Consider the following 20,339-nt stretch of genomic DNA (forward strand, 5'->3'; position numbering starts at 1 on the left):
CGCCATTAAAAGTAATGAGTCTTCGTCCACACAACCTGGACTAGTGCTAGTGATTTTCTGTCATATGTAATCCAGATGGAAAAGGGCAGTTATTACAGAGATCATGTGAGCCGTCAAACTGATTTAAAGATACTGTAGAGCTGATCAATCACTTCCTCCTCACTCGATGAGGTCACACAGTAAACTGGCTGACACTGTTTTCATAGGTTGTCATAGTGAATGGAATGTTGTCTTACAACTGTATGGTATGTTGTCGCCCGCGCAATTTGTCATTTCTCAACTTTAACAGACAATGACAGTTCACCAGTACAGTAGCCTATCAGGGAACAGGATGAAGAGGATGAGCAATGGAAATGAGATATGGTTATGGATATGGCGAGAGAGAGAGGCAAGGGGACATTGTTGATGAGGGGCGCTGGGTGAGCCTCTCTGATGGTGGTGGGATGAACAGACAGAACAGGGACAACAAAACCCACCATGGTGGTGCTGGTCACAGGCAGTGTGTCCAGGGGAGTGCTGGGCTGGCTGGGGGGGCAGAGCGGGGGGTGACTCCACCCCCTCCAGCAGGGCCAGGGGAGGACTGTGGTTGAGCTGGCCGACAGGAGGGGGCCACGGCAGATCCTTGATCACTTTAATCTCTACTGCAGGCAGCCCAGGTCACCAGGACGGGAGCAAGAGGGAAGGAGTGGACGAGAGAGAGGTAGAGGCAGAGAGATAGAGAAGAGAGAAAACACGAGAGAGAGGCAGAGAGAGATAAAGGGTAGAGAGGCAGAGAAAGATAAAGGGTAGAGAGGCAGAGAGAGATAAAGGGTAGAGAGGCAGAGAAAGATAAAGAGAGACAGATGAGGGGAAAAGGGGAAAACAGAAGAGGGCAGAGTAAGAGAAATGCAGGACAGTAGCATCCCATGCAGGTACAGGTCAGGTTAGTATAGCACAGCATAGTCAATGGAACAGCAGGGGAAACCAGTAGACAGCAGGACTGAAAAGGAAGGAATATTACTTTACCTGAGACAGACAGACTCTGGCCTTTGACCTGCTCACTTTGCCTCTACATGTTTCTTTGACGTTTTACAAGGAGTCAACCCGGGGGAATTTTCAACTGCGGGTCAGAGTCATTAATTACGCTCTGGGTTTCACAGGGAAAGTGGCTGAAGAGAGCTACTAACGAGGGTTTTAAAACAGAATCAAAGACCTGAGTGGACCTGAGCATGACTTGGCTAGTGTGAAAAGCCTCACGGACAACACAAGCTCTGGTATGGCTCATAACGGAGTTAAAGTCTGAAACTGCCTCCACAATAAGATAAAGGGCAATATACAAGATTCTCTCCTTGAGCCAGACACAGTGGAATGCATTGTAATGGCGGGGGGCACCTGGCAGACCTAGCCCCTCAGTAATGTATCGTTCATGTCCAGATGGGAGTATTACCAGAGTAAATCGAGTGCTGGGGCGCCGGCCCATCTTTCACTAGGAATGGCCCACTTGTTTAATAGCACAGGAGGCTCCCTATCCACCAGGGAGCTGCTGGTCTGTTTGCTGCAGTGGCTAATAAAGAAACATGGTGCAACGGAATCGTTCTCTGGATAAACAAATAGAGCCCTGGTGTTATGTTTCATCACTGAATCGCCCTCATAAAATAGTAGTAGTTGCAGCAAGATGCATTGTTGAAAGTAGAAAAGAACACACCACAGAATGGTTTAGTTCAAACACATTCCGGTCTAACCATTGTCTGAAAAACAATGACATTCAACCCCTAATCCAAGGAATTCTTTACTATCCTCATGCCAAGTAAGCCATTAATTTAGAATCTCCCACCTCAGGCGATGGAGTGACTGCTGCTTCCACTACTGATGAAAAAATAAAAGCTGGGAGTTTGTTGACTGTCGCCTGGATGTCGCCAGGTTTTATAGGCTGCGAAACTAGCTTTTCTTCTGTGAGTTGAACGGACACATTATTGACTTGTCCATGTTCTGGCCTGCAGGAAAAAGCTGGGATGCAGAACATGCTAATGAGGAAGGGGGAATCAGCTCAGCAGGTGACGAGGGAAAACAGAGAATATTCAGTTGGACAAGCAATTAAAGACCTCAGCCTTAGTGCCGTGGTGGCAGGGTGAGAGTGACGTTGCTGCAGGACTATTGATGTAATAAGGGCTCATATGAGGATGGAGTCCTCACTATGAATGGCGTTCTCGGAATGAAGTGTCCTCACTTTAATGGTGTCCTCACCAAGGACGGTGTCCTTTCCTCACTATGACAGCCAATAGCGGAGAGAGTTATCCCTGGTTCTCAGACAAAGGCAAATGAGACAGAGGTATAGGGTTGGGACAGAGGTCAGAGCTCTAGCAGCTAATATAATAAATTCCTGCCTTGGGATGCCTCACCACTGAGCGATTTAAAAGTTGAATTCTCATTTCACATTCCAGGTTAGCATGTAATTGTTTTGGGAGTAGCAGGCGTTGCAGTGTCACGCAGCCTTGCTCTGAGGATGAAAAGCCAATTCTTACAGGTTGGTCAGCTCAGCTCTGCTCAGATGCACAGTGCAATAATGAGGTGAGCGGTCACACAGCCACTTCTAAAAGAAAGGTAAACTGATTCAAGTGGCAGAAGTACAGTTGCAGTCTTCAAACCTCCGGGTGTCTGATTTTTCCCTTACCCTATAACCTGTTTCAATTTGCTGTCAGCCCAAGAGCCTTTTCTGAATACATTTTGGCTTGGATGTTATGTTGCGGCACAGATGAGTGCATCTTAAGGCCTCGACACGCTGCTTTGAGACACTGTGTGAAGTGACCCGCCTGGGACTGGGGAGCAATGGGGGCCAATTCATCATCCTAATTTTTCAGGCTGAGGTGATAAGAGAGACTGAAACTCAGAAGAGACATTTTTTAGTTTAATCTCTGGTGCCTCTATCCACAGCCTATCCAAGTCACACATACTGTGCAGTACTGTGTGCCAGATAGAAGGGTCTGTGTGTGTGTATGACTGGGCTGGCACAGACAGGCGTCAGGTCCTTTAGTTGGCACTGCCTCACCAGTGACATGTCCCAACAGTGATCCATGTGTTTTGCTTTGGGAAGAGGTGAATCATGGGTAGAAGGTTGTTATCTTACTCCGTATGACATCCCATGGGACTCGGTGACAGTGGAGGTGCCTTGAGCAATAGGAGGAAGACACAGAGCCCAGCTCACCCCATTCTACCAAACCCCCTGGGGTTTACTCTGCCCTAGACGGTCTCTCAGAGTCACTCTCTACAACTATACAGTCCATTCTACCAATGTTCAGGACCTTATCTCTCAGTCAGGATGAATGTTGATGTCTCCAGGGCATATTGGTTGGAAGTACTCACTGTAGTGTTTTTGCTGACTTTAATGTAGTATTCACTTTAGTTAACTGTAAATACTACAGTATACAGTTCACTATAGTATAAATACTGTAGTAAAATAACTGTAGTATATACTAAAGCAATTAATGTCATGTTTTTGCAGATTGTTGTAAACTATAGTATTTACTGTAGTGTTTTTGTTTTATTATCTTTGACTTAGAAGTGGAGGCTTTCTGCTTGAGGAAACCTACTGAGCAAATGTTCCATAACCTGTAGGTAGGTAGTACTGAGGTCTGAACGGATAGTTCAAACTTCTGCTCTTTTCTGTGACCTATAGGGAACATAATATAAGGTCTATACTTGGCATGTACGTTTTTCACTTATTGGAGGCACAAATTGGGATATGGGGAAGGGAATGAGCAGGGTACATGCAAATTAAACACTAGTATATACAGTGCCTTGCGAAAGTATTCGGCCCCCTTGAACTTTGCGACCTTTTGCCACATTTCAGGCTTCAAACATAAAGATATAAAACTGTATTTTTTTTGTGAAGAATCAACAACAAGTGGGACACAATCATGAAGTGGAACGACATTTATTGGATATTTCAAACTTTTTTAACAAATCAAAAACTGAAAAATTGGGTGTGCAAAATTATTCAGCCCCCTTAAGTTAATACTTTGTAGCGCCACCTTTTGCTGCGATTACAGCTGTAAGTCGCTTGGGGTATGTCTCTATCAGTTTTGCACATCGAGAGACTGAAATGTTTTCCCATTCCTCCTTGCAAAACAGCTCGAGCTCAGTGAGGTTGGATGGAGAGCATTTGTGAACAGCATTTTTCAGTTCTTTCCACAGATTCTCGATTGGATTCAGGTCTGGACTTTGACTTGGCCATTCTAACACCTGGATATGTTTATTTTTGAACCATTCCATTGTAGATTTTGCTTTATGTTTTGGATCATTGTCTTGTTGGAAGACAAATCTCCGTCCCAGTCTCAGGTCTTTTGCAGACTCCATCAGGTTTTCTTCCAGAATGGTCCTGTATTTGGCTCCATCCATCTTTCCATCAATTTTAACCATCTTCCCTGTCCCTGCTGAAGAAAAGCAGGCCCAAACCATGATGCTGCCACCACCATGTTTGACAGTGAGGATGGTGTGTTCAGCTGTGTTGCTTTTACGCCAAACATAACGTTTTGCATTGTTGCCAAAAAGTTCAATTTTGGTTTCATCTGACCAGAGCACCTTCTTCCACATGTTTGGTGTGTCTCCCAGGTGGCTTGTGGCAAACTTTAAACGACACTTTTTATGGATATCTTTAAGAAATGGCTTTCTTCTTGCCACTCTTCCATAAAGGCCAGATTTGTGCAATATACGACTGATTGTTGTCCTATGGACAGAGTCTCCCACCTCAGCTGTAGATCTCTGCAGTTCATCCAGAGTGATCATGGGCCTCTTGGCTGCATCTCTGATCAGTCTTCTCCTTGTATGAGCTGAAAGTTTAGAGGGACGGCCAGGTCTTGGTAGATTTGCAGTGGTCTGATACTCCTTCCATTTCAATATTATCGCTTGCACAGTGCTCCTTGGGATGTTTAAAGCTTGGGAAATCTTTTTGTATCCAAATCCGGCTTTAAACTTCTTCACAACAGTATCTCGGACCTGGTGTGTTCCTTGTTCTTCATGATGCTCTCTGCGCTTTTAACGGACCTCTGAGTCTATCACAGTGCAGGTGCATTTATACGGAGACTTGATTACACACAGGTGGATTGTATTTATCATCATTAGTCATTTAGGTCAACATTGGATCATTCAGAGATCCTCACTGAACTTCTGGAGAGAGTTTGCTGCACTGAAAGTAAAGGGGCTGAATAATTTTGCACGCCCAATTTTTCAGTTTTTGATTTGTTAAAAAAGTTTGAAATATCCAATAAATGTCGTTCCACTTCATGATTGTGTCCCACTTGTTGTTGATTCTTCACAAAAAAATACAGTTTTATATCTTTATGTTTGAAGCCTGAAATGTGGCAAAAGGTCGCAAAGTTCAAAGGGGCCGAATACTTTCGCAAGGCACTGTAGTAAGTGTCCTTACACAAGCCGGGATGGCTCATAGGAGCAGGAGCGTGAGGCGGCTTGATGTACAAGTACACCCCCTGGACAGGACACTAGTCTATATCGCAGGGCCTTACCCCCAATCTATCTCCTTAATGCTGAGTGTCAAGTGGAGGCGCATCGGGTCCCATTTTTAAAGTCTTTGGTATCACTCGGCCAGGGATCAAAATCCCAACCTTCCAATCTCAGGGCAGACACTAACCACAAGGCCACTGAATTGCAGTATATACTATAGTTTTAAAAAACTGTAGTGTTTTGCAGACTGTAGTGTTTTTGTGAACATTACTATAGTATTGGCTACAATGGGGTTTTTTTTGCAGAGAATGCTGTAGTACTACAGTTTACTACAAAATTCTATATTATGTACTACAGATGATTGAGGGATACTACAGTTTAGTAGTCTACAGTATACTACAGTTTTTTATAGAATGCTATAGTAAGTACTGTAGTATCTCATAGCCTAGTAAACTAGTATTTTTTCATGTGGGTGTGCACAGGTGTTAAATTGTGCCGGGTCCTGCCGGGCCCGAAACCAGGCACTATGATCCAAATGAGAGCTTAGAACCGGTACCTTTCGCTAGCCTATTTTAATTATCTAATGAAAAACTGTTGTCTACGTTTAATTTTCCACAGCCAACAACACGAGTAGGCTAAGCAACAGCAAACTCAGACAACCCCATAGTAGAATATTCAATTGTTCAGCCTGTCGCATTCAATGCGAGAAAATAATATTCCTCTCAAGGCGCATTCAAATTGCGAGTATATGCCCAGTCACTGTAGCCTACAACGTTCTAAATGAAGTCGCGGGAAAAAGAACACTCCTTTGAAAGCAGTCGATGGCCACTGTTAAAAGAGGAGGATCGCTGAGCTTTCTAGTGTTACTACTCTTATTTCTCAAATCCAATAAATGAGTAAAATGCACAATTTTAGAACCAGAGTTTAGAGCAGACAGATGGTTTATGCGTGTTAGCGGGCACCAATGGCCGTTGAATGCATAAGGAAGGGTGGGGCTAAATGTAACACGGGTCATGTGTAATAGGTGTCTTCGATTATATTCACAGCCGCATATATTCCCCCCCAAGCAGACACATCGATGGCCCTGAACAAACTTTATTTGACACTATGTAAACTGGAAACCACATATCCTGAGGCTGCATTCATTGTAGCTGGGGATTTTAACAAGGCTAATCTGAAAACAAGACTCCCTAAATTCTATCAACATATCGATTGTGCTACCAGGGCTGGTAAAACCCTGGATCATTGTTATTCTAACTTCAGCATATAAGGCCCTCCCCCACCCTCCTTTCGGAAAAGCTGACCACGACTCCCTTTTGTTGCTCCCTGTCTATAGACAGAGACTAAAACAGGAAGCTCCCGCGCTCAGGTCTGTTCAACGCTGGTCCGACCAATCTGATTCCATGCTTCAAGATTGATTCGATCACGTGGATTGGGATATGTTCCACATTGCGTCAAACAACAACATTGATGAATACGCTGATTTGGTGAGCGAGTTTATTAGCAAGTGCATCGGCGATGTCGTACCCACAGCAACTATTAAAACATTCCCAAACCAGAAACCTGATGGCAGCATTCGCCCGAAACTGAAAGCGCAAACCACTGCTTTTAACCAGGGCAAGGTGACTGGAAACATGACCGAATAAAAACAGTGTAGCTATTCCCTCCGCAAGGCAATCAAACAAGCTAAGCGTCAGTATAGAGACAAAGTAGAGTCGCAATTCAACGGCTCAGACACAATAGGTATGTGGCAGGGTCTACAGTCAATCACGGATTACCAAAAGAAAACCAGCCCCGTCGCGGACCAGGATGTCTTGCTCACAGACAGACTAAACAACTTCTTAGCTCGCTTTGAGGACAATACTGTGCCAATGACAAGGCCCGCTACCAAAACCTGTGGACTCTCCTTCACTGCAGCCGATGTGAGTAAAACATATAAACGTGTTAACCCTCGCAAGGCTGCAGGCCCAGACGGCATCCCCAGCCGCGTCCTCAGAGCATGCGCAGACCAGCTAGCTGGTGTGTTTATGGACATATTCAATCAATCCTTATCCCAGTCTGCTGTTCCCACATGCTTCAAGAGGGCCACCATTATTCCTGTTCCCAAGAAAGCTAAGGTAACTGAGCTAAACGACTACCACCCTGTAGCACTCACTTCCGTCACCATGAAGTGCTTTGAGAGACTAGTCAAGGACCATATTCCCTCCACACTACCTGACACCCTAGACCCACTCCAATTTGCTTTCTGCCCCAATAGGTCCACAGACGACGCAATCGCAACCACACTGCACACTGCCCTAACCCATCTGGACAAGAGGAATACCTATGTGAGAATGCTGTTCATCGACTACAGCTCAGAAACTCGTCATCAAGCTCGAGACCCTGGGTCTCGACCCCACCCTGTGCAACTGGGTACTGGACATCCTGACGGGCCTCCCCCAGGTGGTGAGGGTAGGTAACAACATCTCCACCCCGCTGATCCTCAACACTGGGGCCCCACAAGGGTGCGTTCTGAGCCCTCTCCTGTACTCCCTGTTCACCCACGACTGCGTGGCCATGCATGAAACCAAATCAAGTTTGCAGACGACACTACAGTGGTAGGCTTGATTACCAACAACAATGAGATAGCCTACAGGGAGGAGGTGAGGGCCCTCGGAGTGTGGTTTTCAGGAAAATAACCTCACACTCTGTCAACAAAACAAAGGAGATGATCGTGGACTTCAGGAAACAGCAGAGGGAGCACCCCCCTATCCACATCGACGGGACAGTAGTGGAGAGGGTGGAGAGTTAAGTTCCTCAGCGTACACATCACGGACAAACTGAATTGGTCCACCCACACAGACAGCGTGGTGAAAAGGCGCAGCAGCGCCTCTTCAACCTCAGGAGGCTGAAGAAATTTGGCTTGTCACCAATAGCAATCACAAACTTTTACAGATGCACAATCGAGAGCATCCTGTCGGGCTGTATCACCGCCTGGTACGGCAACTGCTCCGCCCACAACCGTAAGGCTCTCCAGAGGGTAGCGAGGTCTGCACAACTCACCCCCGGGGGCAAACTACCTGCCCTCCAGGATACCTACATCACCCAATGTCACAGGAAGGCCATAAAGATCATCAAGGACAACAACCACCCGAGCCACTGCCTGTTCACCCCGCTATCATCCAGAAGGCGAGGTCAGTACAGGTGCATCAAAGCAGGGACCGAGAGACTGAAAAACAGCTTCTATCTCAAGGCCATCAGACTGTTAAACAGCCACCACTAACATTGAGTGGCTGCTGCCAACATACGGACTCAACTCTAGCCACTTTAATATTGGAAAATTGATGTAAAAAATGTATCATTAGCCACTTTATATAATGTTTACATACCCTACATAACTCATCTCATATGTATATACTGTACTCTATACCATCTACTGCATCTTGCCATATTTATGTATACATGTATCTATCTTTATAATACATGTAACACTAGCCACTTTAAACAATGCCACTTTTATATGTTTACATACCCTACATTACTCATCTCATATGTATATACTTTACTCGATACCATCTACTGCATCTTGCCTATGACGTTCTGTACCATCACTCATTCATGTATCTTTATATACATATTCTTCATCCCTTTACACTTGTGTGTATAAGGTAGTTGTGAAATTGTTAGGTTAGATTACTCGTTGGTTATTACTGCATTGTCGGAACTAGAAGCACAAGCATTTCGCTACACTCGCATTAACATCTGCTAACCATGTGTATGTGACAAATACAATTTTATTTTATTTGAGGTAGGTCTACACTATATTCACAGTACGTCATCCTTGTTTGGCTGAGTGACAGTAGAATGTTTTTTGGGTGGACATTCAAGTCATAATGTTCCTATAACTAGCAACAAGATAGCCTAATGTTTAGACTTTAGAGTTTGATCTAGCTAATGATTAGCCCAATGGGGTAAATGAACAACCACAAGCCTATATATTTATAGCTGGTGGGCTGCATCAGGTGATCATTATTTCTAAATAACATACCTGCCTGATCATATGGACTAATAGTTATATTGGGCTCATTTCTGGAGGGGAAATGATATTGTCAGCATAATTTTATTTTCATTCATTTTGGAGTAGGATGTCCTTTTATGTCTCAGTTATTTTCCCCCAAATGTCGATCCCATCCACTACCTGCAATATGTGCTTTTGTCAGTATATATATATATATATATATAGAGGCTTGTATATTATACTCAACAAAAATAAACAACATGCAACAATTTCAAAGATTTTGCTGAGTTACAGTTCATTTAGGGAAATCAGTCAATTGAAATAAATTCATTAGGCCGCACAATTATATCCCCCCCCCCCTCTGAACTAGGGACCCTTCACCACCCAAATACCATTTTAACCACGGGGTATGCCATACACACAGGTCATCATGACTACTGCATGAACAGGACTTGTCGACAGAAGGATATCTCGACATGACTGGTGTTTAAGAGGTATTTCACCAATACCCCATCCGTCTATTACATAAGCTTTACCCATGTCGGTACACAAAACATTCTGTTGACACAGAGAGAGAAAGAGAGAGAGCTTTTTAGGAGGAAAGTTATCTTCTTGGGCCCAATCTCATTCTAAATCCACAAAGCTTCAAACATCCAATTGACTTAACATTGGCCAGAGCCAGGACTTGTTGGATTCTCAGAATATAACGGTGATGACAGGAACAGGAAGACACAATGACATAGCTTCCTGTGACATCCTGCCCTGACAGGTCTGTGGAGTGTGGATTTCCGGCAATTCTGGTACGGTGTCAAGTGGAGTGTTCGGTCTTGTGCCAGTTTTGACTGGTGATGAAGAGAGTGAGAGACAGATGGAGAGAGAGAGTCCGAGAAAGACATTCCATAAAAGCTCTAGACTATTATTATTAATATATATATATATATATATATATATTTTTTAAAACGTCTCTACAAGAGGTATTTGTTTACCTTGTCCTTTTAATTAGGCAGCACAGTGTAAACAGCGATGCCACATAAATCACTGGCCCACTTGTGCCATTTCATTTAGTTCTGCTTAATTTGCCCTGCTAATTGCATATTCAAAATAAGTTGGTAGATTACAATATTTATGGCATTTATTAGGAGTTGGAGGATAGCTCAGTAGAACAAAAATTGCTTTTGCAGATGCTCTCATATTACTATCACCAGAAGCTAGTAGTTCACGGCTCATTGTGGAAGAAACTGACAAATACACGCTGTATCCATCGAATCACCATCCACCTCTCTCAATCCCTCTCTCCCAACACTTATCCGTTGTGAAGAAGAGAATCTGTTCCTATTAAATATGAAAGTGGAGGTGAGCGAGTGATGGAGGGGAGATGACAGCGTGCCTGTTCTGCCTAGACTCAGCTGGACATCCAGCGGGCCTCTCAGGGGAGAGCAGAGCTACGGTCAGGTTGGAAGAGCCCCCGCTCTGTGCAGGGGGAAAGGAGGTGGGGGTTAGGGCTGGGTGGCCAACGTGTGTGAGTGAAAGATAACAGGCAGCGAGCTGTGCGTTCAAAGGCAGCGGAGCCATTTGAGGCTCATGAAAGAGGCTTGTCAGGGGGGGTTATCAGCCATAGAGCAGAGGAGGGGAGGCCAGAACAGGGGGGTGGGGGGGGGGTGAAGCACTGTGGAGTGACAAGCCATCACGGGGGACAGGTCTTTCACAGAGAGAGAGACAGAACCATGGGGCCAGGGCATGGACCAGGCTCACCAACCACTCTGTTATCTCCTCTTTAAAACAAACTGCAGCAATACTACTGGAACGAAACTGATTCAATGATTTACTTAAAGAATAGAAGAGCTTTCTCTGGGTCATTAAGTCCTTGAAGAGTCATTAAAACCCCATAAAGCGGTGTGTGTTGCTCCTCAGGACCTGGCTCAGGGCTCTGACAGCATCTCCTGTTATCTTGCCTGCAGTAAGTGCACTGGGTTAGGCTGGCAATCAGCCAACCTCGTGGTGTTTAATAGGCAGCAACAGGGCCTATGGATTAAGGAACACTGGCTCTCTAGCCAGACACAATGAGGCACTACTCAGATTTACAATCGCTGCCTGTTTAATGTCTGGGTGTATTAGTGTGTGTGGTGTGGATTTTGAACATGGACACACACACACACGGTCTGTACATACACATGCAAGTGTGTGTACCCCCGCAAGCACGCACGCACACACACACATACATACCAACCCCTATCACACAGAGGCTCTCTTCATATGGCCAAATTTTAATGGATCTTCCTCACTCCCTCGGGCTCATCCATCACAAAGTCAATGCCTGAGTGGGAAGGGGGGGGGGGGGGGGCAGCGATGATGAGTGATTAACCGAACGGCAGGTACACAACGTCCCAACACCCTAACAAGGGAGGGAATTTACATTACATTGCATATCTGCCAAGAGAATAATATGCGAGGACCTGTAAAACAGAGAATAATATGTGAGGACCTGTAAAACAGATAATAATATGTGAGGACCTGTAAAACAGAGAATAATATGTGAGGACCTGTAAAACAGATAATAATATGTGAGGACCTGTAAAACAGAGAATAATATGTGAGGACCTGTAAAACAGAGAATAATATGTGAGGACCTGTAAAACAGAGAATAATATGCGAGGACCTGTAAAACAGAGAATAATATGTGAGGACCTGTAAAACAGAGAATAATATGTGAGGACCTGTAAAACAGAGAATAATATGTGAGGACCTGTAAAACAGAGAATAATATGTGAGGACCTGTAAAACAGAGAATAATATGTGAGGACCTGTAAAACAGAGAATAATATGTGAGGACCTGTAAAACAGAGAATAATATGCGAGGACCTGTAAAACCAACAACATGTACTGCATGTGTGGATGCACTAGGCAGGGAGGCAGGCAGCCCCACGCGGCAGGGACAGCTAAGGAGAGGAGGTGGTATACAGCTCTAATGAAGACAAACAGCGCCTTATTCAAATGGAATTACAGCGTTCAGCTAGGAAGAGATAAAGGTGGCTACATTATGGTGCTTGTTTAATACCTCTTATACACCCACTCTGCACTATTTATGGGGGTGCATTTTTCTTCATTAACCGTTACTATTTTGCGTGCCGACACTTTAATTCCGCACACAAACGTCTAAATATAAACAGAATCTACGTGGCATCTTCAAGCGGCTGAAAACCACAGACGAGATTTGAAGAGTGAACAATATCATTATTCATCTATGCAAATGGTGGTTTAAAATGCAAACAATTTAACTTCACCAACAGAATATGAAACGCATCATATACACAATATCTGAAGCTAGGTGGAAAGTACCTTCCTAACACACCCAATAGTAACAGACGACAAGTCATTAAGGTGACAGCGAGGAGAAAGGGACTGTCCATCGCCCTGACCCTTGGCCTGGGTCCATGACCTGTCCTGAGTGATCTGAGACTTCTGGCTGAGCATGAGGTACCGGCTCATTCAACCCCCCCATCTCTATCTGCAGTCGCCAGGGTCGCATAATGATGACACACTTCTTACAGTGCTCTGACGATGATCTAATCTTCAAACAGCCAGGATATAGAAGATAACGCGTAAGACCTAGGTCTACCAGAGCTGTCATCTTTAAGACATAGGTATATGGACAGTGTTAGAGTTGAGGCCCTTTTCATAAGAAGTTGTTGAAATGTCTGAGCTTTTTGATGATCAATATGTCTAGAACAGAGCCAGTTCACAGTCAGGTCTTCACACAAGCTGAGAGAAAGGGAGGGGCTTCTTCTTTCAGAAAGCTGTTTTATGACAGATTGTGAGAGAAGTCTCTCTCCACCAAACACTGGGATATCATTATGGGCTGAATGGAACAGGAAAAGGTTGAAGACCGGCAATAAATCAAAGCACTTCTCCAACCCCAGTCTTCCTCTTTGAAGGATAACTTCAGCACTCTTACCTCTGTTCTCCCACAGCAGACATCACTTTGACATCCCGAGCAAATTAAATTAATTACCATCAAAGGAAATAATGTGAGAAGAGTGTTTGTAAATAGCATCCTAAATAATGTTGTCTTAGTGCTGGATGAAAGACACAATAATGAGGGGAAAATCAATGAAGGAAAGAAACCAACATCCGTTTTTCCTCATAGCTGAAAGAGACAGCACACATTTACTGCAGTATGAAACAGAGAAATGTAGAAAAAGTAAATACAGACAAATAGAAACAGAGGGACAGAGACAGAGACCAGCCCGGGTGGTGTGTGTTAGTGGTACCTGTGAGGGATTTAGAGGTGTTGTCCTTCCTTGACTCTGGTTCTGATCCACTGCCACTTACAGAGCCCTTGTAGCTAATGCAGTCAGAACAGAGCAGAGCTGTTCAAAGAATACAAAAAAGGTCAAGAAAAAAGGAGGAAAAGGTAAATAAAAAATAAATAAAAACCTTTAAAGGATTTTTAAATATTTGGTATAGTATAGCTTCAAATCGAGGAAAGGTGTTGGTTTTTCCTCTGCTCTTTTTGTGTGTTTGTGTATGTCTTCCAAAACCAGAGTTTGTCCTGGAACAGCCCTGTTCAGTTATGGCTGTGTAAGCTATGCTGGAGCTCTCTAAACCACAGTTGACATTCAGTAACATTGAGACAGACAGACAGATGCACACATAGAGTTGAAGTCATAAGTTTCACCAAATACATTTAAACTTAATTTTTCACAATTCCTGACATTCAATCTGAGTAAAAATTCGCTGTCTTAGGTAATTTAGGATCACCACTTTATTTGAAGAATGTGAAATGTCAGACTAATAGTAGAGAATTATTTATTTCAGCTTTCATTTCTTTCATCTTCTATTGCCCTCGCTAGAAGCATGTGTTTTAGACATAAGGAAGTGGTTGGCTGCAAACTTTCTACTTTTAAACTCAGACAAAACAGAGATGCTTGTTCTAGGTCCCAAGAAACAAAGAGAATTTCTGTTGAATCTGACAATTAATCTTAATGGTTGTACAGTCGTCTCAAATAAAACTGTGAAGGACCTCGGCGTTACTCTGGACCCTGATCTCTCTTTTGAAGAACATATCAAGACCATTTCAAGGACAGCTTTTTTCCATCTACGTGACATTGCAAAAATCTGAAACTTTCTGTCCAAAAATGATGCAGAAAAATGTATCCATGCTTTTGTCACTTCTAGGTTAGACTACTGCAATGCTCTACTTTCCGGCTACCCGGATAAAGCACTAAATAAACTTCAGTTAGTGCTAAATACAGCTGCTAGAATCCTGACTAGAACCAAAAAATTTGATCATATTACTCCAGTGCTAGCCTCCCTACACTGGCTTCATGTCAAGGCAAGGGCTGATTTCAAGGTTTTACTGCTAACCTACAAAGCATTACATGGGCTTGCTCCTAACTATCTCTCTGATATGGTCCTGATATGGTCCTGCCGTAGATACCTACACGTACGCTACGGTCACAAGACGCAGACCTCCTAATTGTCCCTAGAATTTCTAAGCAAACAGCTGGAGAATGGGCTTTCTCCTATAGATCTCCATTTTTATGGAATGGTCTGCCTACCCATGTAAGAGACGCAAACTCGGTCTCAACCTTTAAGTCTTTACTGAAGACTCATCTCTTCAGTGGGTCATATGATTGAGTGTAGTCTGGCCCAGGAGTGGGAAGGTGAACGGAAAGGCTCTGGAGCAACGAACCGCCCTTGCTGTCTCTGCCTGGCCGGTTCCCCTCTTTCTACTGGGATTCTCTGCCTCTAACCCTATTACAGGGGCTGAGTCACTGGCTTACTGGGGCTTTTTCATACCGTCCCTAGGAGGGGTGCGTCACTTGAGTGGGTTGAGTCACTGATGTGATCTTCCTGTCTGGGTTGGCACGCCCCCCCCCCCCCCTCCCCCCTCCCCCCTTGGGTTGTGCCATGGCGGAGATCTTTGTGGGCTATCCTCGGCCTTGTCTCAGGAAGGTAAGTTGGTGGTTGAAGATATCCCTCTAGTGGTGCTTTGGCAAAGTGGGTGGGCTTATATCCTTCCTGTTTGGCCCTGTCCGGGGGTGTCCTCGGCTGGGGCCACAGTGTCTCCTGACCCCTCCTGTCTCAGCCTCCAGTATTTATGCTGCAGTAGTTTAAGTGTCGGGGAGCTAGGGTCAGTTTGTTATATCTGGAGTACTTCTCCTGTCCTATTCGGTGTCCTGTGTGAATTTAAGTGCGCTCTCTCTAATTCTCTCTTTCTTTCTCTCTCTCGGAGGACCTGAGCCCTAGGACCATGCCTCAGGACTACCTGACATGATGACTTCTTGCTGTCCCCAGTCCACCTGGCCGTGCTGCTGCTCCAGTTTCAACTGTTCTGCCTTATTATTATTGGACCATGCTGGTCATTTATGAACATTTAAACATCTTGGCCATGTTCTGTTATAATCTCCACCCGGCACAGCCAGAAGAGGACTGGCCACCCCACATAGCCTGGTTCCTCTCTAGGTTTCTTCCTAGGTTTTGGCCTTTCTAGGGAGTTTTTCCTAGCCACTGTGCTTCTACACCTGCATTGCTTGCTGTTTGGGGTTTTAGGCTGGGTTTCTGTACAGCACTTTGAGATATCAGCTGATGTACGAAGGGCTATATAAATAAATGTGATTTGATTTGATTTGATCACATTCCCAGTGGGTCAGAAGTTTACATACACTCAATTAGTATTTGGTAGCATTGCCTTTAAATTGTTTAACATGGGTCAAACGTTTTGAGTAGCCTTCCACAAGCTTCCCACAATAAGTTGGTTGAATTTTGGCCCATTCCTCCTGAGAGAGCTGATGTAACTGAGTCCGGTTTGTAGGCCTCCTTGCTCGAACACGCTTTTTCAGTTCTGCCCACAAATATTCTATAGGATTGAGGTCAGGGCTTTGTGGTGGCCACTCCAATACCTTGACTTTGTTGTCCTTAAGCCATTTTGCCACAACTTTGGAAGTATTCTTGGGGTCATTGTACATTTGGAAGACCCATTTGCGACCAAGCTTTAACTTCTTGACTGATGTATTGAGATGTTGCTTCAATATATTGGGGCGGCAGATAGCCTGGTGGTTAGAGCATTGGACTAGTAACCGGAAGGTTGCAAGATCGAATCCCCGAGCTAACAAGGTCAATATCTGTCGTTCTGACCCTGAACAAGGCAGTTAACCCACTGTTCCAAGGCCGTCATTGAAAATAACAATTTGTTCTTAACTAACTTGCTAGTTAAATAAAGGCAAAAATAAATATCCATAATTGTCCTGCCTCATGATGCCATCTATTTTTATGAAGAGCACCAGCCCCTCCTGCAGCAAAGCAGCCCCACAACATGATGGTGCCACCCCCGTGCTTCACGGTTGGGATGGTGTTCTTCGGCTTGCAAGCATCCTCCTTTTTCCTACAAACCTAATGAGGGTCATTATGGCCAAACAGTTCTATTTTAATTTCATCAGACCAGAGGACATTTCTCCAAAAAGTACAATTCTTTGTCCCCATGTGCAGTTGCAAACCATAGTCTGGCTTTTTTATTGCGGTTTTGGAGCAGTGGCTTCTTCCTTGCTGAGCGACCTTTCAGGTTATGTCGATATAGGACTCGTTTTACTGTGGATAGAGATACATTTGTACCCGTTTCCTCCAGCATCTTCACAAGGTCCTTTGCTGTTGTTCTGGGATTGATTCACACTTTTCGCACCAAAGTACGTTCATCTCTAGGAGACAGAACGAGTCTCCTTCCTGACCGGTATGACGGCCGCATTGTCCCATGGTGTTTATACTTGCAAATTATTGTTTGTACAGATGAATGTGGTACCTTCAGGCGTTTGAAAATTGCTCCCAACGATGAACCAGACTCGTGGAGGTCTACAATGTTTTTTTATGAGGTGTTGGCTGATTTCTTTTGATTTTCCCATGATGTCAAGCAAAGAAGCACCGAGTTTGAAGGTAGGCCTTGAAATACATCCACAGGTACACCTCCAATTGACCCAAATGATGTCAATTAGCCTATCAGAAGCTTCGAAAGCCATGACATCATTTTCTGGAATTTTCCAAGCTGTTTAAAGGCACAGTCAACTTAGTTTATGTAAACTTCTGACTCACTGGAATTGTGATACAGTGAATTAAAAGTGAAATAATCTGTCTGTAAACAATTGTTGGAAAAATGACTTGTGTCATGCACAAAGTAGATGTCCTAACTGACTTGCCAAAACTATAGTTTGTTAACAAGAAAATTGTGGAGTGGTTGAAAAACTAGTTTTAATGACTCCAACCTAAGTGTATGTAAACTTCCGACTTCAACTGTACATGCACACATACACTACATGACCGAAGGTATGTGGACACCAGCTCGTCGAACATCGCATTCCAAAATCATGAGCATTAATATGGAGTTGGTCCCCCCTCTGCTGCTGTAACAGCCTCCACTCTTCTGGGAAGGCTTTCCACTAGATGTTGGAACATTGCTGCGAGGACTTCCTTCCATTCAGCCGCAAGAGCATTAGTGAGGTCGGGCACTGATGTTGGGCGGTTAGGCCTGGCTCGCAGTCGGCATTCCAATTCATCCCAAAGGTGTTTGATTGGGTTGAGGTCAGGGTTATGTGCTGGCCAGTCAAGTTCTTCCACACCGATCTCGACAAACAATTTCTGTATGGACCTTGCTTTGTGTACGGGAGCATTGTCATGCTGAAACAGGAAAGGGCCTTCCCCAAAACCACAGAATTGTCTAGAATGTCATTATATATGTCATTATATGCTGTAGCGTTAAGATTGCTCTACACTGGAACCTTACAGCACTATGCATTCGGGCAGGAAGCCTTATCGTAGCATCCGCCAAACCCAGATTCCTCCGTTCGGACTGCCAGATGATAAAGCGTGATTCATCACTCCAGAGAGCGCATTTCCACTGCGCCGACGCTTGGCACTGCACATGGTGATCTTAGGTGATCTTCAAGAAGGCCATTCTATTCTGCCAATGTTTGTCGTTGGAGATTGCATGGCTGTGTGCACAAATTTATACACCTGTCAGCAATGGGTGTGGCTGAAATAGCCAAATCCACTGATTTGAAGGAGTGTCCACATACTTTTGTATATGTAGTGTATACTGTATATGAACGCATGAGAACACACAAACACAGTCATGCTCCCCTAACTACCATACACCATAGGTCTCTCCCAAGCTGCAGGTTGATGTTTATTGTCATGAAACTTCCCCTGGAACTGATAGATTTCCGCTAGACGGGACAGCAGCCAAGTCAAAATTGGATATATTGTAAAAATGTATGACAACTAAAATTTGCTTTTTGGTTTTTGGACATTTTTAATTAAAATGTCCAGTTGGCAGTGTGGTTAAGGTTAGGGTTATGTTTAAAATCAGATGGTATGACTTTGGTCACTAGCTGGCACAGCCACACTCTGCAGAGCTGCCTCCAGGGCAAGATTCATGACAATAAATGCCCAAAGCTTGACAGACACCCAGAAAAAGGCCCCACTCAGCAGAACAGACACCTGCAAATTAACTTACCGTTATGCTTCACGAGAGGGAAGGAAATGAAAATTAACAATGCCTTTCTGAAGATAAGATACCCAGAAACCACGAAAGAAGCAGTAATCACATTGGTTAGTGCTGGAAAAGGGTACCAGGGCAATTAGCGGGATGGAGAGGGACAGCAGAACAGACACAGAGTGACAGTAATGTAGGGGACGTGGAGCAGGAGGAGAGGAGTGTTACATACGTGCTCTCGTACCTGCAAAGGCCTTGGAGATGCGCTCCTTCTTCCACTCCCAGGGCTGGTCGTACTCCTCCGGGGGCCTCTCGTCATCCTGCGGCAGCCGGCTCTCTCTGGGGCAGCGGGGACGCTCGCCGTCCGAGTCCCCTCCATTCTCCGCTGGCTCGTAGGGCGTGTCGTACAGGGGCAGCGACCTCAGTGACCCCTCCTTAGGCCCCCGGCCACCGCGGATCTCTGGCAAAGGAGAAGAGGGAGAGGAGGGGTAAGATTTAACAGACTGTCAATGTGGGTAAAACGATAAGGTAAAACGATACGAAGGGACTGTGTGTGAATGTTTATGTGAACAATCCAAGCAACATAGAACAAAAATAAGACCAGCTGTTATTAGCAGTTTCACTTCCAAAATATAATTTTCTCTACAAACAACACTAAGACAGCCATGATCCAACTTAGGCTAAAGGCAGCTATCCTTGGGCAGTGAGATCCAGCTGTCTCTTTACGTACAATTGAAAAAAGTTAGGTTTGGGTGATTAAAACTTGTTTTTCAACCACTCAACAAATTTCACTATATCACAATTCCAGTGAGTCAGAAGTTTACATACACTAAGGTGACTGTGCCTTTAAACGGCTTGGAAAATTTCCCGAAAATTATGTCATGGCCTTCGAAGTTTTTTGATAGGCTAATTGACATCATTTGAGTCAATTCAAGGTGTACCTGTGGATGTATTTCAAGGCCTACCTTCAAACTCAGTGCCTCTTTGCTTGACATCATGGGAAAATCCAAAGAAATCAGCCAAGACCTCATAAAAAACATTGTAGACCTCCACAAGTCTGGTTTTTTTTTTTTTTTTTATTTCACCTTTATTTAACCAGGTAGGCTAGTTGAGAACAAGTTCTCATTTGCAACTGCGACCTGGCCAAGATAAGGCATAGCAGTGTGAACAGACAACACAGAGTTACACATGGAGTAAACAATTAACAAGTCAATAACACAGTAGAAAAAAGGGGAGTCTATATATACATTGTGTGCGAAAGGCATGAGAAGGTAGGCAAATAATTACAATTATGCAGATGTAAAGGTAGAGATATTGGTGTGCAAAAGAGCAGAAAAATAAATAAATAAAAACAGTATGGGGATGAGGTAGGTGAAAATGGGTGGGCTATTTACCAATAGACTATGTACAGCTGCAGCGATCGGT

At 44.3% G+C, this 20,339-nt stretch overlaps 1 protein-coding gene across 4 annotated transcripts in view; it reads right to left on the minus strand.

The window, feature by feature from the left end:
* The window catches only part of LOC139384945 (SH2 domain-containing adapter protein F-like), a 131,029-nt gene that overhangs the window by 19,029 nt on the left and 91,661 nt on the right, over nucleotides 1-20,339 (minus strand). Inside the window, exons 3-4 of one of the 4 annotated variants that reach the window (XM_071129887.1) lie at nucleotides 19,159-19,374; nucleotides 13,702-13,800 (exon numbers count right to left, since the gene is read on the minus strand). In XM_071129887.1, the coding sequence (XP_070985988.1) occupies nucleotides 13,702-13,800; nucleotides 19,159-19,374 (315 nt within the window). Of the gene's footprint in view, nucleotides 1-476; nucleotides 642-13,701; nucleotides 13,801-19,158; nucleotides 19,375-20,339 lie in introns of all 4 variants that reach the window. The other 3 variants (XM_071129886.1, XM_071129885.1, XM_071129888.1) reach the window with 3 other exon arrangements.

Source organism: Oncorhynchus clarkii, chromosome 26, assembly GCF_045791955.1.
Source record: "Oncorhynchus clarkii lewisi isolate Uvic-CL-2024 chromosome 26, UVic_Ocla_1.0, whole genome shotgun sequence".
Lineage (NCBI taxonomy): Eukaryota > Metazoa > Chordata > Actinopteri > Salmoniformes > Salmonidae > Oncorhynchus > Oncorhynchus clarkii.